The sequence below is a fragment of the Sesamum indicum genome, linkage group LG7, assembly GCF_000512975.1.
Source record: "Sesamum indicum cultivar Zhongzhi No. 13 linkage group LG7, S_indicum_v1.0, whole genome shotgun sequence".
Taxonomy (NCBI): domain Eukaryota; kingdom Viridiplantae; phylum Streptophyta; class Magnoliopsida; order Lamiales; family Pedaliaceae; genus Sesamum; species Sesamum indicum.
In genome coordinates this window covers 4037131-4058762 of record NC_026151.1, presented here as the reverse complement: position 1 = coordinate 4058762, position 21632 = coordinate 4037131, and the positions used below count along the sequence as shown (strand labels likewise).

The following is a 21632-nucleotide window of genomic DNA, read 5'->3' as shown; positions in this document are numbered from 1 at the left end:
TCGCCTAGCCTAGAATGGCCCCGCCATTTCCGGTGAGCGTCCCCGGCCAGATCGTGTAGCTACAGCTGTTTTGGAGTGTAAACACCGTCGCCATAACACTTGAGACCATTCCTGCAAATCATCCAGATTAGAGAAAACTAATTATAATTAATTAAGATAATTAAAAGTTAATTAAGCTGAAGTTTAAATTACCTAAGAAAAACAGGGGAAGCAGCAGAAAATGGTTTTGCATAGCAGCCATGCTTAGTTGTGGAGTAAAAATGGGGCTTTTGGTGTGATTACCGGGAAGTTGAGGTACCTATTTATAAGAAAAATAGAGACTAGGTTCTTCACACTTGCCAATTTTCTTGGATTTTTATTTATCTTTTTAGTCAAAATTTTGGAGGGCCCACAAACATTGCACGTCAAAGGTCAGTTTAAGGATGTGTAAGACATAAATTTGCTTGTTGGTTGGCAGTTTATTAATAGAATTGTCCGATTGGTCGACAAATACGAACTCGAGTTAGCTTGACTAAAAAATATTTTATCTCCAAGAAGTTTTGGGTCAACTTGACTCAAAATAAAAAAATGGTCGAGTATAGAATTTCAGAACGAGCCAGTTCGACTCATCTTACATTATTATGAATTCGGGCTCGTGGGTTCGAAAAGTACCCCATATAAGTATTGGCTCAAGTGATATTATCAAATTAATTATAAAATAAGTATATATTAATCACATAATAAATATATTATACTCATTATATAATTAATACAAGTTGTATCAAACCTGGTATGAATTAGAATTCTTGATGTAAGAAGTAAGAGCATGGTACTTAGTAATTTATTATTGTTGTATAATGAAATTGGCTTGATGCATAGTGTTAGAGTAATCCGAATTATGAATGAGTAATTGATTAAGTAGGACAAAGATCATGCAAAGATTTCTTACATTTCATCAATTACTACACGCAAAGATTTTCTCACTGAGTAGGTTACAAAATAATCTTGTTCTTACAACATGCTTTTCTTCGTGCTACTTATTTTTTGAAATGTTAATTTTATTGTTAAATATAATATAATATAATTTTATTTATTTTCTTTTACATGATCCGTATAGTCTTTTAACAGTCAATTTACCATCATGTTCCCACTTTCGACATGTGTCCATCTGTTATCCCACTTTTAGTCTGGAGTTGATTTTTTGCTACCATCAATACTAAAACATTGATTATTCTTACACTATAAATTGCTACGGCTTAAAAATCATGGTATTTTTTCTTAATTTATTTACTATGGCTTAAAAATCATAATAAAATCTCAGTAGATAAATATTATCTATGACACTCAGATAAAATCGATGTGAATGCATATATTTTGTATAGTGTTAATTAACATCACTTTGGATTTTTATCTATGACCAAAATATTTACCACAAATTTTAATTATAGCAAATATTTTAATCTCGTTTGTAAATGCGACAACTAATACTCGTCCACTATTATTTTTTACTTTTAAACATATTAATATTTTAATTAATATCCATTATTATTTTTTACTTTTAATCATATTAAGAGCATATTCACCCCCTCCCCCAACCCCCACTTTTAATCATGTGTTCACTTTTGTTTTTAACACCTACATCATATTCATCTAATTGTATGCATCTAAAAAGCAATTTTACTTTAATCCCAAAATTTAAACATATGAAATTGAATTTTATATTTGCTTTAGATTACATAAATGAAAAGGTGTAAATTCAAGAAACAATTTGTTGATGCATAGACTTGACCCCATATTTTTTTACCCTAATTTAGGTTTTTTTATGTTTTTGTCGTTTAATTTTTTAAAATATTATTTTCGTCTCACATTTTTCAATTTGTGCAATTTTAGTCCCCTTTTTTCTTGAAGTTTACTCTTCTCGTCTGAAAAATGCATGTACAATTCAAGTGATCTTGTTACTGCTCTTATTGGCTCACCTTTGCCAGCATTTCTTTTAATTTTCTATGATATCCTTTTGGTATTTTATTTTTTTAGTTTTCATGATTTCAATCCTTTTTTTCTCTAGAGTTGACCCTTCTCACCATTGGATGTGGACTCCGGTAAAAAAAAAAAAAAAAAAGAATTGAAACCATGAAATTAAAGATGTAGGACCAAAATACTATTCTAAAAAATTAAATGATAAAGTTGCAGGATTAAAAATACATTTAACCCATGATGTACTACATATGAGACCAACGTTGAGGGTATTTATTCCTTTTTTCTTGAAGTAAAATATTATTTGAATAAAGTTTTATTTTGCTTTATTATTTTCTGGTGAGAAGTAATAATGGACCATCCGTACCTCATTTAAGTACAGAACAGTATTTTGGCACGGGATTGTGAAATTGAGATCTCACAATTAAGAGGTTGTGAATTCTCAACTTTTACGGATGTAGGTATTTAGTTTATTTTTAAATGTAACAGTGGGTTAATTCTTTGTTTGTTTTGAATTGATTGATTGACCTAAAAATATTGATGTTTTGCATACTGAATCTTGTAATATATTGGTTAATTTAGAAATACCCATGTATTTTTAAAAACAAAGGTACAAAATAATATCATGTCGGCACATTAGTATATGATTTTTCTATATGGTTATAATCCGTGTAAATTACATGGGTAGTCCTGAGTTTAGATTTAATTATACAAAAATATTCTATATCTTTTATTAAACTATAGGTAACCTCGTGTACAAATTAAACATCTTATATTATTCCGTAAAATACTAGTGTCGATGTAATATATGTTAAGGATATTTTTGTAAATTTATTTTCATAAGAAGATGTTGATGTAAATTGCGATTACAACCTCAAAAAATGTATTTTTAATTTTACATAGACCAAAATATTTGTGTAATTAAACCTCGCCTCAAGTATAATACACTGATCAGTTAATTATTAAAAGTAAATTGATCGTGAAATATAAATTGCAATATTCAGGTGCGAGAAATCAAATTAAACATTTTTTTCTAAAATCTTAAGACTATATATTTATAAATTATAAATAAAAAAATTCCAATCGTACTTTCTACGGGTTGGCACTAGAAAAATAAACTATGGTCATATAAAATCAATTAAAAACTTAGGTCATTTGCCGTGGAAAATATTTTTCATTATGGTTATGAGTCATAACGAATATTTTTGTTATGATAAATGTTTTAGTCATACTCATAAACTACGATCAATAACTATTGTGTAATTATGATCCATATTTATTTATTATGATTATTTATTTACAATCAGAGTAATATTTACGACATTATGTCTTTTTTTCTTTAAAATTTTTGAACACGTAAATATTGTTTCCAACACGAAGGAGAGTGTGTGGACGGACCACACTCCTCGTAGTCTCACATGGAAGGGTCCAGTCAAGCACGTGATGACTACGTTGTCATTTCCACAACAAGAGGGTACCTCTGCTCATCAATGGGTTACGGCATTTGTCTCAATTGGGGTGTTAATGTGTAGGGTCGGATTCTATCTAAATTTATAAATTAATTTTAAGACTCAGATTTAGAGTCAGACCTAATAAATATTATTAGATTCAGACACAAATTTAATAAAAAAATATAAATTGAGTTTAGGTCGGGTCTCTACCCATTAATATTTATGGGTCTATGTATTTAATTTAGACACAAAAATATATTTATTTTTTTTGTTGTTCAATTATATTATTATTTATAAATCGATCTAACTTCAAATGAACAAATTTAAAAAATATAAGATATTATAATATTATTTATTATGTAATATTTTCATAAGATTATTTTATAAACAATATAATAAATGACATATTATTTTTTTAAAAAAAAACTCTATAAAAAAAGAGAATTTAATTTAATTAGTATGATTTATAAAAAGAAATTATTTGAGAATTAAAAAAAAAAAATCTGGTCTGGGTCTGGTCGGGTCTAGAGACCCATGAGTGTTGAGTGGGGTTCAATGGATTGGGTATAAGGGTCTAAGTTTAAGCTAATTTGTTTGGGAATTTTTCAAGTTTGGTCTAAGTAGAATAAGACCCTATCCATTAACAGGTATAGTATGTACAATATTAATGTTTTTATAAATAAATTTACTTAAATCAAATTTGATCGTCCCAATTTCGGTAGGCAGATGCACACTTCAATCTCCCGCCTGAAAACTATATATCAATCACACAATAAATATATTACTCAAGCCTGCCAAAATTCTAAATTAATTAATGTTAATATGCGAATTTTATTAGTTCACTCAACCCTATTAAATGGCAACAAAAGAGTATACAGAAAGCGCATTTTAGTTAAACCTTGTACATTGTAATCCATCAACAAAGAGAGGATACACCACTCTACACTAATAGACTTGGAATTCATACAGAACTAGCAGTCGGGCATACTCGATGAGTATGCGGTAATTTTAAAGGAAAAAAAAATATAAATTATAACGAGCATTTCTAAAAAATTGATATAATTGCAACTACTCTTTTGTTATTTGAAAAATTATCAATACACTAAAAGACCGTCCCATTACTAATCCAATCAATTATTTCGTTAGTCTCTATTAGGTATCTATAAGATTTTTATGGTGAACTGATTAAAATGTCCTTTTGTACTATAAATTATAATTTTTACATTTTTTGAAATTTTTTTGTGGATTAAATGAATAATTTTTTCGTCCACCTTCTCCAGTTTTTGAAGCTATTTGTAGTTTTTCAAATAATAAGGAGGTACTCGTAATTACAAATGCTCTTTTATTGTTTGGAAATTTATAAATATATCCATAAAATTAATAATTGTCTAAGGATATTTATTAGATGATCGGTGAAACCACAGGTACTTATACTGTGATAAATTTTAAGGAAGATCATTGTAATTTATCCAAAAAAAAAAATGCTAGTGTGCATTTAATGAACTATTACTTATGAAATCTTTATCCAGATCAAATGGGCCTCTATTAAAAATTCTTTGCAATTTGTAGGCCCGTTGGATTATGATCTGTAAGCTGGTCATCCAAACACATAAATGGGCTTTTGGACCCAAAAGATGTGTAGAAATCTAGATAGCTAAATATAAAATCTATATTTACATCTCATCATTTATTTATTTATATAAATTATCAATATTTTTTAGGTAATTACATAAATTATTCCTAATAATAAAAATAGTAGGGGTCATTTGTATAAATAATAGGGATTATTACACTCTCCTTCCTCAAGGTTTTGCGTCATTATACGTAGACTCCCTATAGTTTGAAAAATTATATCTAGTATTTTTTATGTTTGCTTTTCTCCAATAAATAGGTCCATCAATTAAGTCAAAATTCACTAAATTTATTGATATTAATGAAAAACTTATATTTACTCTGAATTGATTTATTCGAACTTATTGCAAGTCAAATAATTTTTTTTTGCAAAACTACCCTTGTAATGGTGACAATATACATCCTTACATGTAATAACGTATGAAAACATATATAAGGATGATTTGATTATAAAAAAATCTATTTGACTTGTAATAAATAAATAATAAGTCAATCGATAATAAATATAATTTTTTATCCGATTTTTTTGCTAATATCAGCAAATTTGATGAATTCTGAATGAATTAATGGACTTATTTATTAGATAGAAATAAATTTCAAAGGACTAGATATAATTTTTCGAACCACAGAATGTCTATGCGTAGTTATACCAAATATCAGGGGAGGAGAATAAATTATGCCTAAATAATATTGATATTTTTGATTGGTATATATATAATTTTTCAAAAGGTAGCAATTAAAATAAGGGATAATTAAATTTTTTCCTCTAATATTTGATATAATTATACGTGTATCCCCTATAGTTTTAAAAACTATACATAATAACTCTAACGTTTGTTTCTGTTCTACAAATAGATCCGTTTGCTAATAAAATTCACAAAATTGTTGAAACCAACAAAAACATTGAACAAAAATTCATATTCATTCATGACTGCCTTACAAACTTTGTGATCAAACTACCCCTTGTAAACGTAAAGACGTACCTCTTCATATGCTAATTGTGTAAATATATATATAAGGGTATGGATCAATTAAAAAGATTTTTTTAACCTACAATAAGTAAGTATTAAATTAATTGAGGTAAATATGAACTTTTATTTATTTTATTAATATCAATAAATTCTATAATTTTTTACTTATGGATGGATTTGTATGTTAGACGAAAATAAACCTAAGGGGTATCTAGATATAATTTCTCAAACTATATAAGGATTTACATATAATTATATCAAACCTCAGGGCGAACGATGTAATTATTCCATAAAATATAATTTAATTTTATTGAATACAAAAGGTAAAATAAATAAATAGATGAAATAAAATTAATCATTCTTGCAAATTATAAATTATAAAAGAGTTGGTTGTAATTTACTTTAAAAAGAAATTAAAATAATTTTAATTAAAGGTCCCACTGACATAATAATTAAAATTTGTGAAGTATCTTTTCAATCTAATCTTGTTTATGGGCTAAAATGCACACAAATTAGCTATATAAAAACAATAATTAATCAATTATTAGCAATCACAAAGGGGAAAAAAGAACAAAACAAGAGAATATATACTATATAGTTTTTTGTCCAATAATAATTGAGAGGAAAATAAAATTAAATATTAAATAAATAATAAAAAAGGAAAACTTTCCCAAAAGTAGACTCGCTTTCAGCGTCCTTTCTCAGATTCTCTCTCTCTCTGCTATTCTATTTTTCTTCTCTCTCATCAGTTTTGATAAGACTGAGTGCGCTCTCTGAAATCTGAAACCCCCAAAACCAGACGCAGCCTTTTATTCTCTTTCAGGTGTTTCATCGAACAGGTATAGTGTTTCGATTGCGCTGTTTGTTGCTTGTTTTTAGCAGGAGTGAGAGTTTGTACAAGTAATACGTGCCGTGCTGATTGTAGATTTAGCTCTGTATGCAGACGCCTTTGGTTTTTGGGCAGATCGTTTTGTTTTTAGCTGTAATTCCTTTGTGTGTTGTGTAAACCCAACCGTGCTCCGATTTTTGCCTTTTTTTTTTTCCCTTTTTGGTTGCTGTTTGGTTTTTGATTTCTTCTAAATTTTTGTGTGTTTGTGTTGAATCGGGTTTGTCTGTGATTGAATTTTGTGGTTTGTGGTATAGTTTGATTTAGCTGGGTGGTTTTGTGATGGATTGGTTACGTTAGGTTTTTATGCCGCTTAATTTTGGGTGTAAGGTTTATGGGTTATTGATGGAGTGTTGACGTGTTAATTATGGGCTTTAGTTCTTTCCTCCCTGGTATGATAATTTCAGGACTTGAAGCTTCTAAAGCTATTTGAGTGTGTGTGTATTATTGTGTATTCAGGTTATCTGGGAGAGAAATGTTTCCTTCAATGATTGAGAATTCTTTACTGGAGTTCTGTGGTCTTGCTAGCTTGAGTCGAGTAGCATTTTTTGCATCTGTTATTGTTTTTCCCTAGGTTTATCTAGGGCAATTTGGCTTACTCTCGTGCATATGTGATGTGTAACTAGATCTTTTCACCTTCAGCTGAGATATAATGTTGAATGATCAAATATTAATTACAGAATTTCGTATCAATGGGGTTTACTTATGCTGACTTGACTTTGATTAAGGTCCTAGCCATGTTTATGAGTTGCATGACATTCTCTTAGGACTTTGGATGTCTAATTTAATAATTGGCTTCTGATACATGATTCCCGCAATGTAAATTTTCATTCAATTGTAATGTTAGTAGTTTTTTCTTGAAATTCCTATAATTCTCCTAAAATTAAATTCTGCTAAATTCTATTTCTTACTGAAAGTGACTTCCTTGTAACGCTTAAGTGTGCATAGTTGATCTGGAGACAATTGTAAGAAGGAAGTTGTTTGAGAGGACTATGTAAGAGAATGAAAACCTAGAAAAAGCAAAGATTACATGGTGTCAATCCTTTTCTACATCTTTTCCTAAATTTCTGCCTGACTTACTCTGCCTCTGTGTGAGCATATGTGTATCTTTCACACATGGATGTATACACACACGCCATCACTTTTGTTCCTTCAAATAAGAAGAAACCGATACTCGGATCTATATTTCCACATTTTTAATGTCGCAGCATATTTGTAGACGAGAGATGGCTAAAAATAGCCTCCATTGTGCTCAACAAATGTCTAATGCAGTGATTGTAATTGTGTTTAAATAAGTGGATGGCTATTCTTGCTGGTTTCATTACTGGACCAGTTATCCCTTTTTGTCTTAAGTGTCCCCCTTTCTGTCTGGCTGTCATTTCTTTTTTCAATGCTTTTTTACCAAATCTTTTGTCTTGTTACAAGGTGTTGGTGATTAATCTGAACAGTTCTTTTTTTGTCTGCTGAGATCAAACAGAGAGAGAAATTAGAGTTTTAGTTTGATCTCACTGCCTGCAACCTTAACATATATGTACTAATAAGCCATATATAACTGAAATTCGATATCTTCCATCCATCTCTTCCCTAGAAGATCCAGCATATCTTTTGGTTTCCGTTGTTTTAAGTATTTATTTGCTATTATCACTTATTGACAGCATAAGTGACAAAAGATTTCAGCAACATCATGAAGTTGTGGTACTTTGCCTTTATGTATAAACTATTTTTTGTTTATGGAATTAGTACTAGTTAACATTGTTGAAATTTTATTCTGATTGGATAAGAAGTGCTTGTGCAAAGAAGCTGTTTGATCTTGTAATAGTTATGGTGCTTTTTATCTTGCCCTTAACTGTAAGAAGGCTGCCGCGTTTGTTTCTTATATTGCCTCTATACTTCTCATAACTATTTTAATCACTGTATTATATGAATTATACATTTAGGCACCATGATTAAGTTGTTCAAAGTAAAGGAAAAGCAAAGAGAACTTGCTGAAAGCGCCAATGGGAAACCCCCAGGCAAGAAGCAAAGTGCTGGAGAATTACGTCTTCACAAAGGTTCTTTCGATCTTCTGTTTTTTATTTCTTTATATGAGCATATGCCTATAGCCTTTTTGTTTCCTTTTCTGCCTCTTTTGTTAGGGTATGGAGTTCTGTGCATAATGATTTAAGAAAAATGCTGTATGAATTGGGAAAAAGAAAAAGCTAATCTTTTGACTGATCTTCCAAAGTTGGATTAATACTATGTTCTTGGTTTTATACAAGTTGGAAATCTCACCTAATGAGTTGTATTCCTAATATGGTTAAACAGTAAGGGAAACTATGAGCTGAAATGTTCATGTTGTAGGCTCCTTTGATGCTTGTTAACTTTATCTTACCATCCCATTAGTCTCTTTCTATTTCAATCTTACCATTTATAGAGCACTTTATCCTCCAGCATGCTCTATTTCACACTATTGGGATCAGCTCCAAATAAACTGAAAGTATGGACATTTGGATGTTTCCTGGAATCCACATCGTACACTTCATTTTCTACATTTAATATGTGCTGTGCAATTAAGTGAACTTGGAGCAAGTTTATCCTGACAAGGAAACAGGTGTAAGAGCTGCCTTTCTGTTTTGTTTATGACGATTAATAGATTAACTGCAACATGACCACGTGTCATGTCTCCTTTCATTCTTTTCTGAATAGAAATATATGAGTCTTTATTACTCATATTTGGCTGATGTTAAGTGCATGTTCTGCTTGTAGGGCCTTTTTCAACATGTTTCATGTTTAATTCACAATTACCTGAGGAACTAGGGAACTTGTGATAGTTGACAGACTTTTCTGGCTACAATTTTCTTCCTGCAAATTTATCGTCTGTAGCATTTACCATGACTATTGTTAATGGCAGATAATGATCCAGTAACTGTAACTACAGGAGGAAATTTCGTTTTCCATTGCAATGAAGTGTAATTACATGTTATGTTAATTGTAGATAGGTCTTCTAATGTCCCTCCAGTAACAGGAATGAATACTTATATGGAGTGTTGTAGTGGATAATTGGCTGTTAAGACGTCAGACACCGTTATGGTTGATGTGTAATAGCCTGTAATTTGCAAGCTGAAAATTGCTTTCATGGTTATTATAACTCCTTCCTCTGACCTCCATTCGCCCTCTCAATGTACCCCACCCCAGAAAAGCACAAGCATAAAGTGTAAAGAAACAAAGAAAAAAAATTCTGTATGAACAATGTGTTTCGGATGAATAAATCAGGGAGGAGGGCCTGCTAGAGCAGAGAGTTTCCTGCATGAATCTGGTATTTGTGGTGGTCCTTGGCACAAGATTTTGTTAGTCGAATTGGATTTTGTGGTGAAGGACAAAAGTATTTATTAAGATTTAGAAGGAATACTTGGAATTCTATGTTCTAATTGCCTGGCCAACTGGTAAGAATCCGCACTTGGTGGGTGTGCTAAAAGGGGTAGATTTTGTTGAATAATTCTGTCCTAAATCCTATACTGAATGCTCTTTGTTTAATAAGTTCAAGAATAACATCTCATGTTTAAAATGAAAATCTTTATCACAATATTGTATCACTGCTATACATGATTACATTTGCCTGAGCATATTCTCTATGTCTTGGTTCTTCAGTGTGCTACACTTTTCTTTTTTGTGGAAATTTTATTTGGCCCTTGAGCCTTTTTAATCCCTGTACCCCTTTAACATAACTTCTTTCTGTCCACTCTTGGTGATGTAGATATTAGTGAACTAAATCTCCCAAAAACATGTAGCATATCATTCCCTAATGGAAAGGACGATCTCATGAACTTTGAAGTTACTATTCGCCCTGATGAAGGATACTATCTGTAAGTAATCAAGTCTAAGCAAGACTGTCATTAACCAGGGAGGTGACAGATTTAGTTTTTGTTCCATTAATATCAATTTATATTAACACCTTGTTTCCAGGAGTGGAACATTTGTTTTCTCATTTCAAATTTCTCCCATCTATCCTCATGAAGCACCCAAGGTTAAATGTAAGACAAAGGTAATGAAATCCTGAGATTTCCAATATATGGTGCGACTCTTTTATTAACCAACAATAGGTTGCACAATTCTGTAAATCTGTGTCATATGGAGCTTGTTGCCAATTATTCGGGTTTGTTGCAGGTATACCATCCCAATATTGACCTCGAAGGAAATGTCTGCCTAAACATTCTTCGGGAAGACTGGAAACCTGTGCTAAACATAAACACTATAATTTATGGACTGTATCATCTTTTCACAGTATGTATATCTCACATTCTATTCAAAACTCTGTTTTTCTGGTTTTATTATTCTCTTAGAGTATCTTCTGGCATATGCAGGAACCGAACCATGAGGATCCTCTGAATCATGATGCTGCTGCAGTGTTGAGAGACAACCCAAAAATGTTTGAATCTAATGTTAGGAGGGCTATGGCTGGTGGCTATGTGGGACAAACTTTCTTCCCTCGCTGCATATAGTATGTGAAGATTGCATCAGCTACCGATTTTAGTTGAAATTGGGGCTGTTGTAAGGAAAGGTCAGAAGGCTGTACATTTGCGCTCATCTATATATCAGTCTTTCTGCTACAAATTTGAAACTCGTGCGAATTTCACAGGAACTGATGTAACTGGGAAGCAGAAAGCTGTTTGTATGCTACTACTATTACTCTACGCTTTATGTTGGCTTATTCATTGTGCAACATAATTAAGATAAGAAAAACCTTTGTTTGGAAGGAATGTGATGCTGAAGGACTGCCGTTGATTCATTTTTTGCATTTTCTTGTCTTCATATGCCCTACTTTCGTAAAATGCGGATGTTGTCTGGTGAGTAGGTCAGCTGTCACAGTGATGGCCGTGATCGATATCTTTATATGAGTCATTTTTAGGAGGTCCTTAAACTTATATGATGATAGGCCCCACCCTGGATCGATCATACATGTATGGTGTTGAGAGACAGATGAGTTTTTCCCGCAAGGTAATGTGGTAGAGGTTATAAGGCATGTGGATGTGGGTTTGTGATTTTGAAAGATACCACATTAGGACCATGAAAGTGGTTGTCTAGCAAATGGTCTGATCTGATGTGCTGCGGAGGCGATAATGTTGCATGTTGGTGCAATAACTGGAATTTGAATTGTTCCATCCATGAGCAGTGACAGGGTGGGGAATGGGAATGTAGTGCCTATTTTCTTTTGCTTTTAATATTTCAATGTTATATAAGTTTCTGTCGACAAATTACCTCTATTTTCTTCTATGCGTTAAAAGACTTGCTGGGTAAATTACAATATTTTTTTATTATTTAAAAAATCTTAAGTATTTTTTAAAATTAATGGTCGTTTAATAAATATCTTCTTATAAATGATCCATATTTCGAAGGAGGTATTCATATTTTTTTAAAATAGCGATGAGATATTTATAATTTATACAACCCTTAGAGAAACTGTTGTAATTTTATTTCATTTGTGGGACATCTGAAAACAGTCAACATCGACTTTTTATAAGATTATATACTCTTTCTCCCACCCGTAATACCTTCAATAATCATTTCTTAGGGTAAAAGCATATATGACATCTCATAAGATCTCAAGTTTAATCACACTAACACTTGCTGTAAAATTATAAATAAACATTTGAGGTTGTAATAGTAATTTACACCAACACTATACGAGAGTCTCGTAGTTGAATTTTTTGTAAAAGTATATGATATTTGTGTAACAAGTCTAATTCATACATATATTAACCCTATTTTATAAGGATAATAATTAAAACATATATGCAATTATTCATCTCTTCCACACGTCAAGAAATGGCGACTAGAGCACAAAAAAGTGAGAGGTAGGCTCCATGGCAGTACATGGGGACCCCTTCGCTGACGTGTCAGGATATTAGTGGTTGGTTGACCAGTTCAATAATCGAGGAGACAGACAGCTGCCAGAAAACTTTGCCCTAAATAGAACTTGTTTTACAAGAACAGAACAGAAGAGAAGAAGATGAGGAGAGATTTGCTGATTTGATTTCGTAGCAGCCTTTTATTCTCTCCTTCTCTTCCATTACATCACAAAATACAAATAATTCAAATGGATTATTATGTTTTTATGCTCTATTTATACGAGTTCCTTATTTTTTAAAAATTATATATATTTATTAAAAATATTAATATTATTTATATAAATTATGTCCGTTTTTTTTTAAAGTTTAAACAAATCCCTTTACAAATATAGACATTATTACACAAATTATCCGTATTTCTTTTGCTTTTAAGAGTAATTTTTATAATTATGTTAAAGATATAATAAATTTATATAAATAAATTATAAATTAAGAGGTGCAAATCAATTATCCCTAATTCAAATTCACAAATACATTCTCATAAACCATTAAAATCACATCCTTTAGGCTTCAATCCCTCTAAATCAACATCACATTGTAATTATTATACATATATGATTATAATTGTTGTGAATATGTGTGAAGATTGTGAATTTCATGCATTTTGTTCTGGTTTAATACTTTAAAATTAACATATAATTAACTATATATTTATAATTGTAATTGATCGGACCCCTCTTGAAGATCAAGATTTTTATTATTTTAGGAAGTTTTGCTGACGTGCTTTTGAAATAATAATATCCCATCGCGCGAAGCATTGTTCGTTCTGATTTTATATGATTCTCACAATTTTATTCAAAAAATGCGTCTCGTAGAAAGAACAGACTTTGAGACATATAACCCATTTAAACTGTCTCGTTTATAACTAATATATGATGCTTGCTTATATAATCTACGCTCGTTCTATATATTAAAATTTATTATATGATTGTAATTATAATTGTTCTGTACCCTTTTTAAGATCAAGATTTTTCTTTCTTCGTAATTTAAATTTTTTTAAATAATATAAGATCATATAATTATGCATTAATTAAATCATAAAATTAAACCAGTTTTTTCAATAGCTATTAATCTTTTACCTGAAAATTATCTTTCCTCCTCGTAATGAATTTATAACCATTTTTGTAATAATAATTTATTTATGGGAACTTTTTTGTTCTTGAAAACCAAAAAAAATAAAAAAAGATGTTATCAAAAATTTGATGGGATGCGAAACCGTAGTGGGCCCCCGTTGATCACTTTATTGTTACTCACACGGAGATTTGAGTAGGCTGCATTGCACCCTAAAATTGCTCCTTCAAGAACTTTATCTGTCAATATGTACATATATATATACATGTACACATATATATGTATATGTATATGTATTTATACATACATGCACATTCATATGAAGGTTGTATACACACATATACGCAGAGAACACACACAGATTCTTGGGAAAGCAGGGGGAAGGAAGCGTATTCCTCGTGAGTACTGCATATCCTGCAACGCGATATACGCTACTACGACCCCATCCCCCCACATTATACGCACAGAATTTCAACTATTTATAGGGAGAGAGAGAGAGAGAGAGAGAGAGAGAGAGGGAGAGAGGGAGGGAGGAAAAAGGTGTTGCTTTTAGGAAGGAAAAGCCAAGAAAATGATGTGGGAAGCTGGAGGATCGACAGCGTCGTCATCAGCAGCTGGAGGAGCTGGTGGGAGTGGCGGCGGAGCAGGGAGGAGGAAGCCATCTTGGAGAGAGAGGGAGAACAACAGGAGGAGAGAGAGGAGGAGGAGAGCAATTGCTGCCAAGATTTATGCAGGGTTGAGGGCTCAGGGGAACTATAATTTGCCCAAACACTGTGATAACAATGAAGTCTTGAAAGCTCTCTGTGCTGAGGCTGGTTGGATTGTTGAACCTGATGGGACTACTTACCGCAAGGTGAATTTTTTCTTCTCTTTTTGTTCCTGGCGTTTTCTTGCAAGTTTTGTAGTTTTTTGTGTTCTTTCTGCATCTGGTGTTCTTGTCGATGTTCTCTTGTGGGTTATGTTGATTGTTTTTTCTTTGGATTGACTTAGATCTGTAGTTTAGGGATGTGGGCTTGCCTTGTTTCAACTCAGATTTCAGTTTATCATCTTGGGTTTGATTTGTTAAGCAAATGAGAGCGGCTGAGGTGTTTTCTTTTTTATTTATTGTTAGTCTATGGATCTACTTGCTTAATTATTTCAACTGTCTGTTGTAATTGATGTAAAAAGCTCTAAATTTGATCTTCTGTTCTGCTTACATCTGCCCTTAAGTTCTGATAGTTAGCTAGGAGTTTGTTGTTCTGCCAGTTTTGGCAGTAAGGAACAGTGAAGGAGTTGCTTTCTTGAGATTTTGGTCACTTAATTCTAAATTTTGAAATGTGTGGATGGTGGATAAATGTTTTCATTCTATTATGATGATGATCAGCTTCAAGTTCTTAGTTTCCATCATCTCCTGTTTGTCCAGAGTTGCATCTTGATGTTGGATGTTTTGCTGATATAGTTGAGATTCAATGTGAACCATACAGGGATGCAAGCCATGCCCAATGGAGATAGGAGGCACCTCAGCTAACATTACCCCTAGCTCCTCCAGAAATCCAAGCCCACCATCTTCTTATTTTGCAAGTCCAATTCCTTCATATCAACCCAGTCCCTCATCCTCCTCATTCCCCAGCCCGTCTCGGCGCGATGCCAATGCTTCATCACACCCTTTTGCCTTCCTCCTTAACTCCATCCCGTCTTCACTCCCTCCTCTACGAATATCAAACAGTGCCCCAGTTACCCCACCGTTGTCATCTCCAACAAGACTCCCTAAACAAACTTTCAATTTGGAAACCTTAGCCCAAGAATCCATGTCTGCATTGAACATCCCTCTGTTTGCTGCTTCTGCCCCAGCAAGCCCCATTCGAGGTCAGCGTTTTACACCAGCCACTATACCTGAATGTGATGAGTCTGACACGTCAACTATTGATTCCGGCCAGTGGATGAACTTCCAAGCATATGCAAATGCCACAGGTGCAGTTCCAACATCTCCGACATTCAATCTTATGAAACCTGTGGCACACGAAGTTCCACCCAAGGATGCCATAATGTCAGACAAAGGCAAGGGTACAGAATTCGACTTTGAAAATATGGCTGTGAAGCCGTGGGAAGGGGAAAGGATTCATGAGGTGGGAATGGATGATCTTGAGCTCACGCTAGGCAGCGGAAACACTCGTTGATCATAAACCGTTAATACTTAAAATTCATCCATGGCGTCCTTTACAGATACTTGCCGTAGCACTGACATTACCCAGAATACGGGTTCATCTAAAGACTGATTTGGAGATAAAAACTTTACCATTACACAATATTATAGCTTCTTTCTTATGAGTCTGTGTTCTTAGGTTGGATTGGTTTTTCAATTGATTTTCTGTTCAGTCCCTTATTCCATTTTTCCATTTTTAGCAGTCATTGGCCCCATTTTAAGTTTGGAGTGCGTCTACAAGCATTATGGTGTAGATACTGATAGTCCCTTTACCCATTGTGATCAAGAATTATGGTTCTTTACAGTAGACTAGTTGGAACTTATCCACAGTGTATTGAATGTTTCTGGCAGACTATTTTTCTTACAGTTCAAGCTAATGATTGTCTACTGATTTTGGTAATTATAAATACCTCATATTCTGCAGTATTGCTGTCCCCTTTGTGCCTGCAGATTTCTGCTAATCCTATAGATGCAGCTGCTATTTAACATCATATTGGGGAATATGTAATTTTCTTTCCTTATTGTACTGATTTCCAAGAAACCTGTACAGACAGAAATATTCTCCGACTCAATACTTCTGGTCTGGAACGACTGTCCCTAGTCTATTTAACTTCCTCAATTCCTCCTATTTCTTAATGCTTTTACAATATTTAATTAGTCACTCTTTATAAATTATACATCTAATTGTTCCTCACTATTTTATAATACTTTTACAACATTTAATTGTTCGTCACTCCTTTTGAATTATACATTAATCATATAACAATTTTTTTTAAAAATTATACATTAATCACATATCAAACATACTTTACTTGTGATTAGTTGGATCTGAACTGCAAATTCCCTGGTAATCGATTGTTTTTTTTCTGACCATCTATTTATAAGACAAATAAATGGTTCTAATAATTGAGTTATTTATTGTGAATGCCCCTGGCAACACAGCCATCCGACCATAATGGTATGATCTGATTTTTCTGTAACTATAAACAATATATGTGTTTTAATTATGGCAGAAAAGATAATGTCTTGATAAATAATCTTGGAGATTGGCTTTGCAAAGACCAGAAGGTCAGATTTTGGTACATGGGAGTAGGGTCCGGACATTTCACTTTCCCAACCTATGTTAAGGGTCTTTAATTTGTTTGTTATTACAGCGTAGGACGTGGCCTTAGTCACATGTAGTGCCTTATGAATGATTATCCTGTGGTCTACTTGTCATGGAGAGAAATCGATGCATTATTATCCTATGAACGTGCTATAGCTTTCTAGTCAACCAGAAGTTATGAATACATAGATGCAAAAGAAAATAAAATATTAGTTAAAGATTTACAAACAAGTGAAACAGTCATGAAATGTTCAAAACCGAAAAACACACAACAATACATCTAAGCAATTACATACATAGAAATCATATGGTGAGAATTAGTAGTTAGATGAGGATGACAAATAGAAGTTGATCAGTTGGTGAATCTTGGGACTCAAAAGTCTTGTAATAAGTGCACCCTTCTGCGTATGGATCTCATTTACGAGTTCTATCACAAGAAATGGGTGTGATGTCTTGAAACTCGAAGTCCTGCAAGTCACCAAAAATGACCAGTTTTGAACAAGCTTCGGTCAAGTACTAGGTTTAGATTCAGGACATGAGTTATCGGATGTGCATTTCTCCTCCACAGCATCTCGAGGAGGTGCTTCTTCTCTCTTGTCAAGCTGAGGTCTTGGATCTTTTGCAGGACAATGGCTGCATTCGTTGTATCTGAAGCATGTGACGAGATGATCATTTACTAAACCAGCCACTTGCATAAATGAATAAACTACTGTTGGTCCTACGCAGCGGAAGCCTCTTTGAATCAGATCCTTGCTTATGAGTTCCGATTTTGGCGTTTTAGCTGGTACTTGACGTGCGTAGCGAAACCCACTTTTTATTGGTTTATGGTTCACGAATCGCCAGCAGTAGTTATTGAAGGAACCAAACTCTTGCTGGATCTGCAGCAAGCAATAAAAGTAACAGAAATGATCAGACATCTAGGCAGGTTCAAGAAAAGATGTTTTAACCTCATAATTCTTACCTTCTGCAGCTGCTTAGCGTTATCGACAATCGCACGAAGTTTTGGTTCAGAGAGCAATGTGCTTCCATGCACTCTCATCGACAGTAATCTCTCATCGTCAATATTTGCTACTGATGTTGGATCAAAGTCATTAAAGAACTTTCTGTAAAAGCCATTCATCAAAATGTCAAAAAACAGTACACATAGGAGACATCAAATGCAAGTTTAGATGGTGATACTAGTGAATATGATCAACACCTAAATATCGATCTCTTGCTAAGAATTACGGGCCAGGAGAGTTCTGCCAATGCTTGTGAGAAAACCAGAAGCTCAAATAACTTGATATCATCATGAACTGGGACTCCCCATTCCTCATCATGAAAAGAAGTATATAGTTGTTCTGCAGTGTATGTAAGACACAAAAACGATTATCAAAGTGTTTGAGAATCAAATTTGAATTGTCTCATAAAGCCCCTAAAATTGTGTTCTAATATGTCTCACTTCAACTTTTACCTTCTTCAGGTGCAACAATGTAATGCTAAATCTAACAGTTCAAGATTTTGCACAGGGAAAGAAACTGAACATGATACACATGCCTCTTGAAATTCCGAATTAATGCTTGAGGAAACACGGAAATGAAATAAAGGATGAAATCCCACAGAGTACATTTTAACTTATATAGATCCTACAACATGCCATTTTCCCAAGAATCATGAAGCTTTCTTACATTATCAGTTTCACAAAGTTATACATAATAGTTTCCACATTCGCTTAATCTTCCAGTCCCAAGCTGATACTGTCGCATGTCATCTTGAGATTATAGTCCACATTATTGATGGTTAAAGGACTCAAAAATTCCATATGTTGATTTAAGTCAAAGGGGTTTGCACCAAAACTCCACTAAAAATGCAAAATTACACTATTTTTTAATTCAAAAAACTTTAAAAATTAGTGCTTACAACCCTTCCTACTATACGGCAGGATGTGTTTGTAATGTTTCTATTGTAAAATTAATGTCTCCATAAGGTCCTTTTTTCCAATTTTTGAGACTACCTAAACATTAGATGAGAAGATCATCTATACTTATTACCGATGAACTAAAGTAAAAAACAAATGTACTACAAGTAAAGACATTTTTAGCACTAATATCGCGACTTTAACCAATATGCATAGCAATATCAAACCAAATATGACGAGTAGTCAGATTCTTAGACTGACCCCTCTCTAAATTTAAAAGTTTCCGTGTAACCATGATGCTATTACAGTAATTCTTACCCAAATTATGCCGATTTGCTCCTAAAAAGTAATGAACTACCTAATGTTTCTCGTACAATGTTAATGTAAATAGAATGCACATTTATTTTCCGTATTACTTTTATAATATGTTGTATTTTTATATTACTATGCTAAACACTAGAACAAGTGATTGAACTAAATATTTTTATGTGATGGATATAAGAATAACAGTAACATTGTTCCATATATTTAAAAAAAAAACTTATATAAAAGTATGTTTTCTTCATTTACCCTTTAACTATATGACATTACATTTACATCCCTATGAAGTCTAAAAATATTACCAAGGGCAATTTGGTCAATAAGATGGATGATGAGGGGCAAAATTGGACGTGCATTTAAATTTTTGCCGGATTCTCCTTCCAAAACGTAGGGTGGGCATTGTGGATAGGATATTTTAAGAAGAAGTGTGTAAATATAATTTTAAAAAAAACTGATAAAAAAAATAATTTCACAATTTTAAAGAGGTCTTAGTGTAATTAAATCAATCAAATACTGAAACAGAAGACACAACACGGAGCCCATGCAACCCTCCAGAAAGAATGCACTTATCGTATACTTAATCATTATTATGAAATTGTACATTAATTATATAATAAATATATTATAATTGATTTAGGTCCTGTTAGAATTCAGACATTCTACTCCTTTAATACATGCATGCCACGAAATTCTATCTTTAAACTTCAACTGAATTTAAATCCTCTCAGAAAAAAATACCAGAATTGGGGGTGATCCAATCGCAACGCTTAACAATTAGCGGCACCGCAGGGGAGAGCGTCAGAGCTTCGACTCCAGCTGGAACAACTTTCGCAGCTTTAACAACCCCATTACTATTTTTAATTCTCCTCGAGCCCATACTTTTTCCAGATTTTACGTTTGAGCCCCTGGAAGACGAAGAAGAGGAGGAAGAAGAGTCCGAAGAGCTATCAGCTGATATATTGCACCTCGCAAAAGCTGTCGCCGCAGCCTCCGCCGGTGACTTCGAAGCTACTTTCTTAGGCTTCTCGCCGGACTTCTTCCTCATCTCTTCCTTTCCCCTCTGTTCTTCAAAAACCCGGACCCGGTTCCCCGTCGGAGCGAGTATGGACCGGGTTTCCTCCCCGGGTTTTTCAGTAGCCACTGACATTGTCGCTGCAGCTGAGCCCAGTGGGAAGTTAGAGAAGAAGTGGAGGGCAGAAAGGGAAGAAAATTGTTGCAGATAGGAGACGGAAAGATGATGAAATGAGGAGAGAGCTAACGATTTAAATATGTGACTCAACTGTTTGCATACAGTGACCGGTAGTAGCCGGTGACCGTGATGGCGTGTCTCATTCTTCCGGGGAAAGTTTGTGTGATGTCTCGATTTTGCCATCGCCAAATTTCAAAATTCAAACCTATGCACTCTTCCCTTTTTCTTTGTCAAGAAAATTTTTTTTTGGTAAATTACCACATGCTCCCTTAAAATTTATCATAATTACAATTACATTCTCAATATAAATATAATAAATTTGCCCCTACAATTACTTTTATTAAACAATTATTTATTTTTCTCAAGTAAAAATCTATTAACCAAAATGAAACTAAACAAAAGTTAATGATTATATGGCATTTTAATTTAGAAATGAATTATAATAACTTTATCTATATTACGAGGGTAAAAATATAATCGTGTAAATAAATTTAAAATAGAGATTGAAATATCAAAAATAAATATATAGTGTTTGAGACTTGAGTGTTTTATTTAAAAACAAAAAATATGATTTATTACATAATTTACTACATTCAAATGTAAAAGGTAATTGAATATACTAATAATTTCAATCAAAATGTATTTTTAAAGAAAATAAATAATAAATTACATTACACCATACCTACACTTATACATTTATAAAGTTTAACTCAGATACTTTTGAATTATGAATTTTTAATATTACTGTCATTGTAATAAAATAAAATTTAAACTTAACAAAGTTATCAACCATCACATTAATAAATTTTTAAAAAATTAAGAAAACCAAAATATGAGCAAGGGTATTTTTGGAATTGGGTTAAAATTAATTATTTTTATCTTAAAAAGAAAAAAAATAGGATTGAAATTTGGGGGTTAGTGGCCGTTGGGCTGAGAGTCATATTCATATTGGGTGGAGAGGGGTTGTTTGGTAGTGAGTTTTTTACCGTTACGAAAAGGAATTGCTATCCCACCACCACCACTTCACCAGCAGAAAAGTGCCCAACCAACGGCTAATCTGACCCCCCACCCCCACGCCCCCTACCTCCC

General features: G+C 32.9%; 4 protein-coding genes across 5 annotated transcripts in view; 2 read left to right on the top strand and 2 right to left on the bottom strand.

The window, feature by feature from the left end:
* LOC105166178 (pathogenesis-related protein 5-like) overlaps positions 1-287 on the bottom strand; it is a 996-nt gene extending 709 nt beyond the window's left edge. The window contains exons 1-2 of the mRNA XM_020695256.1: positions 193-287; positions 8-111 (exon numbers count right to left, since the gene is read on the bottom strand). Coding sequence (XP_020550915.1) covers positions 8-111; positions 193-241 — 153 coding nt within the window. The 5' untranslated portion in view covers positions 242-287. The remainder of the gene's footprint in view (positions 1-7; positions 112-192) is intronic.
* LOC105166176 (NEDD8-conjugating enzyme Ubc12) lies at positions 6687-11667 on the top strand. Of its 2 annotated transcripts, XR_002287447.1 has the most exons (7): positions 6687-6846; positions 8831-8944; positions 10627-10735; positions 10836-10914; positions 11037-11153; positions 11234-11430; positions 11509-11667. XR_002287447.1 is itself a non-coding variant. In XM_011085431.2 (6 exons), exons 2-6 carry the CDS (start codon positions 8836-8838, stop codon positions 11369-11371), a joined length of 552 nt encoding a protein of 183 aa, XP_011083733.1. In that variant the 5' UTR covers positions 6687-6846; positions 8831-8835; the 3' UTR covers positions 11372-11667. The 2 variants fall into 2 exon arrangements, 1 of the variants encoding a protein (XP_011083733.1); XM_011085431.2 differs by having other exon boundaries at positions 11234-11667.
* LOC105166175 (protein BRASSINAZOLE-RESISTANT 1) lies at positions 14174-16603 on the top strand. Its single transcript, XM_011085429.2, has 2 exons — positions 14174-14702; positions 15313-16603. Exons 1-2 carry the CDS (start codon positions 14421-14423, stop codon positions 16003-16005), a joined length of 975 nt encoding a protein of 324 aa, XP_011083731.1. The 5' UTR covers positions 14174-14420; the 3' UTR covers positions 16006-16603.
* On the bottom strand, positions 17385-20598 carry LOC105166174 (probable GMP synthase [glutamine-hydrolyzing]). The gene is made up of 4 exons (XM_011085428.2): positions 20093-20598; positions 18335-18476; positions 18098-18239; positions 17385-18014 (listed from the first exon to the last, which is right to left on the bottom strand). The coding sequence occupies exons 1-4, from the start codon at positions 20499-20501 to the stop codon at positions 17646-17648; spliced, it is 1062 nt and encodes a 353-aa protein (XP_011083730.1). The 5' UTR covers positions 20502-20598; the 3' UTR covers positions 17385-17645.